Source organism: Fusarium pseudograminearum, chromosome 4 (assembly GCF_000303195.2).
Source record: "Fusarium pseudograminearum CS3096 chromosome 4, whole genome shotgun sequence".
NCBI classification, from domain to species: Eukaryota; Fungi; Ascomycota; class Sordariomycetes; order Hypocreales; family Nectriaceae; genus Fusarium; species Fusarium pseudograminearum.
The window spans coordinates 4,447,848-4,459,254 of NC_031954.1; the positions used below are offsets into that span (position 1 = coordinate 4,447,848).

At 45.7% G+C, this 11,407-nt stretch overlaps 4 protein-coding genes across 4 annotated transcripts; 1 reads left to right on the forward strand and 3 right to left on the reverse strand.

Annotated features, from left to right (window-relative positions):
• Positions 1 to 236: 236 nt before the first annotated feature.
• On the reverse strand, positions 237 to 1,215 carry FPSE_10523 (uncharacterized protein; the record flags this gene model as incomplete). The annotated part of the gene is made up of 2 exons (XM_009263640.1): positions 237 to 280; positions 348 to 1,215. 2 exons carry the CDS (start codon positions 1,213 to 1,215, stop codon positions 237 to 239), a joined length of 912 nt encoding a protein of 303 aa, XP_009261915.1.
• Positions 1,216 to 1,903: 688 nt separating this feature from the next.
• On the reverse strand, positions 1,904 to 2,585 carry FPSE_10522 (uncharacterized protein; the record flags this gene model as incomplete). The annotated part of the gene is made up of 2 exons (XM_009263639.1): positions 1,904 to 2,508; positions 2,570 to 2,585. The coding sequence occupies 2 exons, from the start codon at positions 2,583 to 2,585 to the stop codon at positions 1,904 to 1,906; spliced, it is 621 nt and encodes a 206-aa protein (XP_009261914.1).
• A 1,100-nt stretch (positions 2,586 to 3,685) lies between these two features.
• Positions 3,686 to 6,256, reverse strand: FPSE_10521 (uncharacterized protein; the record flags this gene model as incomplete). The annotated part of the gene is made up of 4 exons (XM_009263638.1): positions 3,686 to 4,444; positions 4,493 to 5,233; positions 5,305 to 6,189; positions 6,248 to 6,256. 4 exons carry the CDS (start codon positions 6,254 to 6,256, stop codon positions 3,686 to 3,688), a joined length of 2,394 nt encoding a protein of 797 aa, XP_009261913.1.
• A 1,038-nt stretch (positions 6,257 to 7,294) lies between these two features.
• On the forward strand, positions 7,295 to 7,999 carry FPSE_10520 (uncharacterized protein; the record flags this gene model as incomplete). The annotated part of the gene is made up of 4 exons (XM_009263637.1): positions 7,295 to 7,316; positions 7,637 to 7,767; positions 7,818 to 7,865; positions 7,916 to 7,999. 4 exons carry the CDS (start codon positions 7,295 to 7,297, stop codon positions 7,997 to 7,999), a joined length of 285 nt encoding a protein of 94 aa, XP_009261912.1.
• Between the last annotated feature and the right edge of the window lie 3,408 nt (positions 8,000 to 11,407).

Consider the following 11,407-nt stretch of genomic DNA (forward strand, 5'->3'; position numbering starts at 1 on the left):
CGTGGTGGAAGCCCTATTCAAGCTCAAAGACAATACCCATGCTAACTCGCCATATTAGGCCTCGTTTTTGTCCTTGCCCAGGCTGGTGCTGCCATATTTCCATCCGTTACCGGACTTATCGCCACACGAGCCGGGGTGCAAGTGCTTCAACCAGTCATCTTGGGCCTTATAATAGGCGGTGCTGTCTGCTGGTGGTTTATTCCCAGGATAGCGGAGCGCATGGACGAACCGTCGGACTAAATTTCAGTAATTGCAATTGTTGTATCTCTACATAATGGGTCTGTATATACAGGCATACGATCAAAAGAAAGCAAGCATTAACTCTCTCAGTAAGAAAAAAAACATACAAGCCTCTGCCGGATATGGCTCGAGGATGGCATCTACCGTCTTTGGCCAATCCTTTTCTGGCGGCGGACGCGCAACTGCAGTAACATAGTCCCAGTAGGCAGGGTACCATCCTGCCGACTCCCAATCTACAAGGCCTGTGACTTGATAGCTCCATTGATTCTCGTTTCCATGTGTGCTGGTCTCTTGACTGGGGCTGACAGGTGTCTTCTCCACCATGATATTTCCCATGTGAAAGTCACCGTGGGTGAATGTGACTGGAAAGTCGCCTAGAACAGTAGGGACATGTCGACAGAGATAGTCAGTCATCCATTCACCCCCATTGTTCTGCAGAACAAGTGATATAGCAGACGCTACTTCTGACGATGTCCGAAACGGACCATTTATCCTTGAATCAGGGACATTAGTTTCGAAAATGGTATCGGGGATACCGCCTCCACAGACGCCGCCAAAAAGAGAAGGTGGGCTGATCGATCGTATCTGGGTCAAGATTGAGCGCAGTTGTGTCGCAATTGATGACTTGTCTTGAGGCTCGAGGGTTGGCCAAAGAGACTCAAGATCGTGTCCAGCAAGACGCTCCATTATTAAATAGACATGACCAGAGGATGCTTCTCGATACATGGCGTATAAACGAGGGGCAAGGACGCGGTTCTTCTCCAGAAAGAGAAGCGCGTTTCCCTCATTTTCGCCGACGTTATTGCCATACTTTACAGCATATTCCCTGATAGAACAAACGCCGCTTCTTTCCCAAACCTCTCTTCGCGAAGAAAGTTTGACTTGTGCATTGTGGATCTCTTCGGTGGTAGGCAGGGGACTGGGTAACTTGTCCGTGCACTGATATGGAAGAGTGACAGGTGTTGGTAGGTTCATGATAAAGATGGTGAATGAGCAGGGCATTCGTCTATACCAATAGCGAGCAGTAGTAGGCTACGATGATAGTCATATGAATAAGAGCGGTGACTTGTTTGTTGGCTTTGTTGAATTTCGAGTGCCACGACCAACGACCAACGTTGTATCTTGGCAGTGGATGATGTCGGGCCGACTTTATTCCACACTTCTTTTCTGGCTGCCATTGGTGAAGGCGAAGCAGGACGCAGAGTACTCAGTCAGTTTTTATACAGTAATAGTGTAGATATTATTCAATTCTCCGGAAGGGAGACTCGTCTTAGCCATTAATTGATTGACAGGCGCGCTCTGCATTCATGGATATCCTTGTGCAGAATCCTACCCTGGACAAGGCCCAAGTATTAAAATGAACAGTCGCTGGAATCATAAGAGACGAGATTAACAAGTCCATTCATACCGGTTAGATTACACCTCTTGGGTAGTTTGTTTTTTTACCCTAAAGCTTGAGGAAATATGAGGAATGCAGCAAGCCACCTGTATACGACGGAGAAGGAAGCTAACATTATTCACACTTGTTTCTCCCATTGTCTACCTAAAACCGTGGCAGATTTGTCACTCTTTTAATGAAGAGGTGTGTAGAGTGATATAAGCGAATCAACAACGGTCAATTTCTACCTTGGCTAGAAGAGAGCTGGACAAAAGGGTTGTCGAGTTATTCGTTCTTGAAGCCTTCTTCCACCTCGAGCTTCATTCCATTCAGCGTGGCGGAAAAGTTCTTTGTCGAGGAGCCTGTCAGACCCCACCAATCACTCATTTCAGACACATCTGCCTCCAGCTTGATGGTAGTGATCAAACTGTGGAAGGAACTGGGCGAACTCGGGTTCGGGACCGCGATTTGAACACGATATTCCCAAAATGAACCTTGCCCGCCAGCAGACTTGCTGAAATCCAAAAATTCATTCGAGGATTCTTCTTCCAGGTTGGTAAATGCGTTCTCAATGGTAGTCTGGAGCAACGTGGTAACGTGTCCGAAGATATTGAAGTTCCCGGTGAAGGACTCCACGATCCTGTGTACCATCGTACTGAGATCGATTTCGCTACGAGAGATGGTGAATTCTTTGTAAGACGAAAAAGCGAGGTCGATGCCTCCATAATTATCCACGGAGTTCTTGAGAGACCCCCAGTCGAGTCGGCTTTTGTCTTGCTTGGTTGCTTCATCCGTCTCGAGTTTGACGCAGGTTCCGGCGTACTGCACCATCTGAGAGGCGGCAGCGTCCAGGGACGGTGGGAGATCGGAGGCGGTTTCAAATTTGGCGGCTAGAGCACAATACAGTTAGAGGGGCATGAAACAACAAAAGGTGATTTTGAGTAGACATACCCGTTTCGTCAGACATTGTAGTAGCAAGTGTTTATGGGATTTTGAGGGCTGAGTTGGTATGATATTGTTTGGTTTGAGAGTGTTCGATGGGTAAAAGTAGCAAATATCTCAGTTTTATATTCCCAGAGCTCCTAGCGAGTAGCAAACAGTCTAGATGATCGCAGTCTCTACACAAACGAAGCCCTAGGTAAGCCGAGACATAAACGTCATTCTTTCTGATCTTCCAACATATCGTCAACGACACCTGCCTAATTGACTCCTGTTTTGACACCCCCGAGAATATAAAAACAACCATTGATGTGCTGGCAGGATAAGAGACATAACATGTTAAGGACTGGAGAGGTTTCGTCCATTGACGTAATTTAAGTTGCCATTAAGTTACGATCTTTTCCCATAATGAGACTTAGCTTACTTGCGCTGCTCGCCAACTGAGACTTATCTCAGTACTAGAAAGGCCCAATGGCCCTAGAATTGGTTACTGAGGGATTTCCACTAGGATAGGTCGATATTCGATGTGTGGATTTAAAGATCAGGCTAGCAGGCTACTCAATTCAACCGTTCAGCTCCGAGACATTACACCTTAGCGTCCTGTCGGATGCTCATAGCAGGCGCCAAGTGTCCATCAACTCTGCATGTCTCATTACCCCTCTCAACATATAACCCTCAATCAAAAAAGCGGTCACAGGTTCGAAGGCTACAGAAGCCCAATTCCGGCTACATTACAAATATTATCTCGTTGTGGCTTGATGTCTTGTCTTCAGCGGGCGCCTGCTTGACTTTCCTTCCACGTGCGTTGCGGTCACGCAACTGACAATTCTGCTAAATTAGGTAAGGTGGCTCTGAGACACCCTTGGTTACGGGTCGTCCTGGTCTTTTGAAACACTCCTGTTCACTTGATGTTATTGAAGATCAAAGTTGGATGACGAGACAAGGACGTTCGATCACGTGCATAGTCACGTGATATCCTTGACCCTCAACATACCCTGGACACTTCATCTACGTTCACGATTGTGTTTTAGTATAATTGTAGTTCTATACCAGAGATTTATGAATATTTAATATAGTGCAATTACCACTTATACTGAGTTATTTCCTGTCTAAACGCGATTTCTTATGTCATCTACTGCGGAAACAGAAAACCCATTCAAGCTTTGACTTCACCTTATCTCGTCGCCTCGAACGATGTTTTTTCTGCTCCAACTGCACGTCCGTTGAAGAAACAGGAGGATCTTGTGACTTCGTCGACGGGCCTGCTGCATCCGTCATTTGTTCAGGCTGACCATAAACCTGACCATGGTCCTCTTGCTCGGTGGTTCTTAGATCCACTGTCTCGCCTGTAGTCTCTGTTTTTCCGGAATTGTCATTTGGTGTGGCATTGTTAATCGTATCCGGCACGTGAGCGCTGCTGTGCGGCTTGTTTTGGGATTCGATAGGTTGCTGCAGTTGACCATTTGTCATTCCCTTCTGCACCACGTAATCAACACTGACTGGCTCCTCAAACAAAGTGTCCACCTGGGGATTTGAAAGCCTGAATGACGACAGCCTTGGACTCGAGGAGCCTGATCCTCGTCCTTGCCTAAGCTGGGGAAATATATCATCTGATCGTAACCCGCCTGTATGAAATTGTATAGTCACGCCCACAGGATCCAAGCGCGAGAGGTCCGTATCTTTCCTAACTGGCGTGTCTCTTGTCAACTTCAAGCAGTAATTTTGGTTTCTGCAAGAGTTATCGAAGAGTCTTCGAAGCTGTTGCACAACCTGATCGCACTTTTTTCGGAGCCCAGGATGCATACGCAGTAGGTCAGTTTCTACAAACTCTAGGAGATCTACTGTAAGGTCTGAAGCGTCAGAGTGTTCGTACAGACTTCGCATCTCCTACGTCTGGTTAGTCTTGAAACACCCGAGAAGTGGACAGTGTCTTACCGCTGCGACAGTTTTCTTAGCAACAGCACTAACTATATTTCCTTGATGAACATGGTTGAAGAATGTATCTTCTTTCATTCTATGGTTGCTGTCCTCATTCTTTCGAGACTCAGCGAATTTGTCCACTGCGGCCCAGCCGTTGAGGTACCATGTAGTGAACTCGAGGAGCACGCACGCTAAACACCAGATGTCGTAGCTCTGGGCGACTTCATCGTGTACGTCATATTCAGGTGCCCTGTAGGTTGGCGACCCCCCAATCCCATCGGTGTTAATATGAGACTTGGTTTGTGTTCTGTGGAATCTCGTTAGACCGAAGTCAGATATTTTCAATGTACCAAGACTGTATCCTGGACCCATGCTGCTGGGGTTTCTGAACCACAGGATGTTCTCCGGTTTTAGATCTCCGTGTCGACCGTATTTCTGCAGCTCGTCTGAGTCATGGCCGTTGGTCCGGTGAATCATGTCGAGTCCTTCAACAATCCCGAGGCACTGTCTGGAGAACCAAAGGGCCGTTTCATGGTCGTGGCTTGCCGCTAGGGGAGTATGGTGTTGTCTCCATAGATCCATCAAATTCCCGTCCGCACATGGGAATACAAGGTGATACTCTGACCCAAGGGAAAATGTCCAAAGAAGCTGAATCAGATGCGGCGCATCTTTTGTCGCGAATCGGTTAAGATTCGAAACCTCTCTATCAAATACGCATCGTTCCGAGGTTCCCAGTCTTTTTACAGCAACCACCAACTGTTGGATTAAATCAGTATTAGTAAAGGTGACAAATGACATATATACCTTTGAGGGGTCGAAGAACTTACTGAATTTCCCGATGTAATAGCGTGGCTAGCATGAATCTCTACCCTATCAACAGCACCAAAACCACCTCTTCCTACTTCTGTTTTGGAAATGTATGGAAGATTTGCCTTTTTTGCCAGGACGTAGTGTGTCGGCTTGTCAGTTGTCTCTGGGATGCCGGTAAATACCGGAATATGCACTTTGCACTGTCGTCCTTCAAATAACTCGGCGTCCTTATTTGACCACTTGCGAAAAAATGGAATTTCCCTTGATTCCTTGTGGAGATCGCAAGTTTTCATTACCCATGGGCGTGTACTGCCATCCAAAGAATCCGTCTGTCGAAGATAACGAAAAGGCAGGTCGTGATCGAAAAGTCCGTCTTGAATAAAGCTTTCAATAGTTGAGACCTTATCGATCAACGAGAGGATTGCAAAGATCTCCTTTCGAGAACGAAGATGCGGTTGAGAGCTAGTCATGAACCCCAGGGGGTCTATGATATCTCGCGCGATGGATTCCAGCCTCTCAGGAGGGAAGCCTCCCTCTGTTTGGAGAGCTTCTATGATTCGCTGTTGTGTCAGAGATTTGTCTAGGTTGTCTCTGGGTAGAAACGATTCGAGGCTTTCGTCTTCTGGTTGGAAAACCTGATTCCTGATTGCGAACCCTAGGGACTGTTGCTGTGATACGATAGGGCGGTCTTTGCCTGGATTGCTCTCTCGACTCATGTCTTGAGGACTCGAGTGTGGAGTCGATATTTGTTCATTGGTTGAGTGATTTATCGAGTCCTTGTGTGTTGGAATCTCACCATTGGTGCCATCTGCAAAAGCCACCGACTTTCGCCGTAGCTGACTCGCCTCTGCGTCGCTGGCCTCGGGACTGTCTGGCGACTTGTCTGATACTGACTGGCGTGACTGCATCATCTGAATCAGCTGATTGGCAACCAGAGTCATGCAAATGACTAAAACATACCTGCGCCATTTCGAAAGGACTTTAGTGACTGCAATTCTTTCTTGCAACCCACACACCGACGTTATTGCGAAAGTCTGAGTGGATGTTTTTGTGTCCATTTCGAAATTTCAAGGCTCTCTTGAGGCATTTTTAACAACGGCAGACTTAGCATCTGAACAAGCCAGGAGGCTGAAAATGGACATGAAAATACGTGAAGTGCACATTCAGCACACTTGTCTCATCTCAAGGCGGTTAGTGGAGGCTAAGCCTGGAGCTGGTGGTGTGTTGAGCCTAGGCAAGGGATGGCAATAAAAACAAGGGATGGAATGTGTTCGCAGATACGAGTTCCCACGTTGAGTGGCGAAGGCCGTGTCCCCTTGTGATTGTAACATAACCGCCCCTCAGGGTATCAGAAAAATTGACCGCTAGGAACATAAAAGATAAAATTATTAGGCCAGCTTATGCTACTTAGACTAGGGTTCTTAGACTACTTATTTTTATACCCTAAGACTTAGGAGGCCAACTTTTCTGCTACCCACTAGCCGCCCTACCGCCCCCCAGTTGATGATACATACGGTTGGTAGCAATGGCCACCCTCACTAAGGTAGGCAATCAGTTGGAAACACCAGGTGCTATAACATTGCGGTTGGAAGTCATAGCTGTTTTGAGAAGGCCTGAGTTTCGGCTAAAATGCAGTAAATATAAAAAGCATCACAACCGCCCAGCCTGTCCTACCTCTTGGGTAGAACAATGCCTTGTTTCCTATATTACAGGCGCCAGTTCCGCAGCCGACCAATGTGTCAATGTATCGAGGCAGCCAAGACAATATTCACAGTACAATAGCTGAAAAATGTGGCTTAGTGAGACTCGGCTGTGTGACTTGTCATGTTGCCACCGCAGCCTGATTCCTTTTGAGACACCTGGATTCCAGTAACCCCCTCGTGCGGATCATGAAGTCATCTGTATGACAGATCCCTTGACCGGTATCGAAAATACCAGTGTTCCATTGGAGAACTGAATATGGTGTGCTACACAAACCGTGGCCCCCAATAGGATGGGGTCCCCGAAATGTTTGCCGCTGAGTCTGCAGGTCACTCACGCAACCACCCATCAGCTGAGACTGACTTCCGATGGCCTGGTTGAGCACTGTCCAAGGCAGACTCGAGCATACTTTCAATGATTAATTGTGCACTTGACTGTGCATTCATAGTGGTAAAGTCCATGGCTGGAATTTTCCAAGACCTAGGCATTTTGCCGCCAGTGTAACATTATCTCCCTATTTCTAGTAGAGACTGTCCGAGGTACTGACACTGCTTTAACTTTTATCCATCACATAACTACCATTATCTAAAGATTCGTCATCTTTTACCTAATAAAACACTAAGCTATCTGTTTTCGCTATTATCACAGATATATTCCACAGTCTCATGTCCTCGCCGTTGTCAATTCGAACCGAGTTTCACACTCACCACGCCTCTCCCACGCGTCTTTTGAAGGAGCTGGAAGATCTTCTTGGATCCAGTGCCCAGTTTAAAGTAGACGTAAGTAATTGATAGTATTATGTGACTACCTACTAACGAACTGTCCTTAGATGCGGCACAATATCTACGAAATTGATACTGCTGAGGAGTTCAATGTGGTATTTTTAGTGTGGCCCTCTTGAGCGAACTCAACTAACCTTTTCTCCAGGGGACATTGTATGAACGTTGCAAGGGAGGCAAATCAAAGAGGGTGGGGTTTATGACAGAAAACAGTCAGCCTATGAAAAAGTAGTAGTATCAACCATCCATGGACTTGTAAAGCAACAAACAAGTGGAACACAAGGGGATGGTTAGCATTTGGTGGTTGGTAATGATGAATGGTTAGCATAGTAGATCTCTTTAGTCATCACTCAAGATTAGTGTGTATTTCAATTGCAAGTCTGTTATTCTACTCTCAAGCGACCTTTTTGCCCTATCCCGGCCCACTCTGTCAAAGCCACCATGATTTCATAAGCAACAAGCGTGTTTAATGTCTAAATTGAGTTCATCTCGTGTTGTTGTATTTCCATTCTAAAAACATTTCAAGGCTATGACTTAGGTTTTTATTCAGATCTCCTAAACTGACTCCTGATCTGGTCTCAAGAGCCGGAGTACTCTCAGTCTAAAACTACGCTATCTTTTCGGATTGTAGCAGTTTCAGGACACTCAACGGAGGACAACGCCTTCTGCCTAATCCAAAGTTTAGATTTCGGTGTTTCTTGTATCGATAGACTCCCATGTAATACCACGCACCGACAGTAATAGCTGTGAAACCTGCGGCTAAGACTACATATAGCCAGAAAAGCCGAGACACTATGACAGAACCAGAACCGGTGAAGTTAAAGAATCCCATTGAAAATACACTCTATAGATTGTGTTAGCGTTCAGTACAGAATTGCAAGAGAAGCGACTTACGGCAAAGAATGTCCCTGGAAGAAACACCATAGTGACGAGTGCGATGGACCTCATATGGCGAGAGTCCTGGCTTGTTGCCAATGCTATTTCCACGTTTGTTTCGCCTTGTGCCTAGGAATGTTAACCGATATTCTAGTAAGGTAGTTGAAAAAGACTGTCTTACCCATTGTGTTGACATGACCATCCCTTCAATACCAGAGGTGCACTGTTGTATCTTGTCGCTATATTCCCTCATAATCTGCTCAAGTCGACCTTTGATCTTTTTCCCAGTTCGTCTCATATAGAAACTAGACGTCCACGGAGGCTTATGACTGTCAGGGTAGTACGGTTCTATTTCTGTACGTACAAGCTGCCTTGAGCCTTGATGTTCAACGTTTTTATAACAATGATTATTGGCAGACGGTCGTACATTGCAATAATCCTCAAGTTCTGAATCTGAATCTGAAGAGCTATAATCTCTTTCGTCCAATTCTTCAGTTCCTTCGTATTTATACGGGAACTGCGCATATGGTCTTCCAAACATCTTGCGGTCGAGGCTCTTTGTCTGCTTGTGCAGTGTTTCCATGCACCTACGCCAACTGAGTAGTTGATTTCGCAGATATAGCATGTCGAGCCATGCCGATCTTTTTGCTTCTTTGAGGGCTATTTTTTCATCCCTTGGCACATCTTGCAGTGACTCGGGGTCTTTATCCAACTCCAGGATCTTCGTTTCAACCTGGTCGATCATGTCTTCAACGATGGGGAGTTGTCTTTTTCTTTCCAGTTCGACAATAATGCTGGGTATCAACAATGGGTGGGATATCTCATAGGTGACCCTTGTCAGGCGTGACATTATTTCATCCTCAATTGATAGTGTGCATCCAAAAACGATAGATAATGAGAGGCTGCAATGTGGTAGATATGTCGTTGATGCCGCGAGGTCGTTTTCCCATGAATTCGAAGTACGTATGTTATATACTAGCACAAAGTCAACAAAATACATATACGTCTTTGACGTTAACATACCGTGTGCGGGTAGAGGTTGATGGTTGGATTGTTCCATATCCAACTTTATAGCGGAAAAGTCGGGAACATCAGCGCGGCTCACATGTCGAATAATTGAATCGTGTATACGAAATTCTTTTGCGATTCGTTTGAAGGTTTGAGCTGAGAATGGAATGTTTCGTAGAGTCCGTTGGCCACCAGTCCCACGTAGTGCGTCCTTTGGCGCTTCTTGGAAGCCGCTTGCAACTCTTTCAATATCTCTAACACAGTCGCTGGACTGCATTCGCTGCACGGGATTGATTCTTGACTCTCCACCCCTTCTTGCCAGGCTAAGTAAATAATTCAGATTAGAATATCAAGAGCACCACGACAAATTCAGGCTTACATAAGAACGAGTCCAGATTGGGATCCATCCAGCTTTGGATGCTCCTGGAATCAATGAGTTTCTGGGTTCAGCAGCAGGACAGTGGAATACTAACTTCCTCAAACCAAGTGTTCCAGTCTTTGTCGTCTTTCATCGTCCGTATCAAAGGTTCCTAGCTTAGCGGTAAGTAAGTTGTGACAGACTGGATAAGGCCTTACAAACTCTCAAACCCGGAAATACTCGTACCACGCGGGTAGGCCTCTCTTCATACTTGAAGACTCTGCTGATTTCATTTTGACAGCATATCGCATTATCGTTAGCCCAATCCATATTCTTACGACGTTAAGATAGAGATGTTGGTCTCGGAGAGAGAGAATAGCTTCAGTGGAGGGTTGAAGGCCACAAATATGCAGCCCGTAAGCCATACGTAACTAGTGAGCCTGTCGAAAAGGAACAGGTGGTACTTCTAGGCTGTGCTAAAAATTTCAATGCAACTACAAGGCGGTGTGGCAGCACATTGTGTTACCTGTGTCAGGTGGTTGGTTTTGTAAAAATCAGGCTGGGGGCAATGCAACGTCAGGGTATCAGAAACCTTGACAACTAAGAGCATAAGAAACTAAATTATTAGGTCAGTTTATGCGACTTAGACTATGCTTCTTAGACTACTTATTCTTACACCCTAAGACTTGGTAGTCCAACTTTTCTGCTACCCACCTACGCAAGACAAGGTCAAGAGATACTCCAGTCACACACAGTACGACGTGGCAATGGATGGATGATCAGTGAATTGATTTGCTTGAAACCCGACTGAGGCAAGCCACAGAAATTTCTTTTTTTTTTTTGCGGACCATCCGTGGGACGCAACTACAAAACAGAGGTGATCGATCATTGTCTTTGCCACTGCCATACCCAAGAGACAGTTTATCTTGTTTGTTATTTTCTTACTATTTCTACAATGGAACAGTTTTTTATCCGTGCAACATATACAGGGCAATATGCCTTGGAATCATTCTTGGTCAATATTTTTGGACCTGGAACTTGCTCTGTGATTGTATGGAATTGCTCTTTCAACCTCACTACAAAACGTGTTTTTGCTAACTTGATCAGTGGAAGCGAGGCCGATTTCAATGCACGGTCCCCAGACCTTTGACCCCTGTGAGTAATTTGCAAGCCGAACTGTAATATTTCTGACGCTTCAAGGATGAAACCCAACGGATGAAGCAAACAGTGACTATGGATGAGCACTATTAAGGTTCGACACTTGGAACGATGTCACTCTGTGATATGCGACGCCACGACCTTTGAAGGAATCACGCGAAAAGGATTACTATGAACTACCTCCCAATTACATCCAACAGCTTTCTGTCCGAGATAGACCTCTAGACCTGCATCGTGATA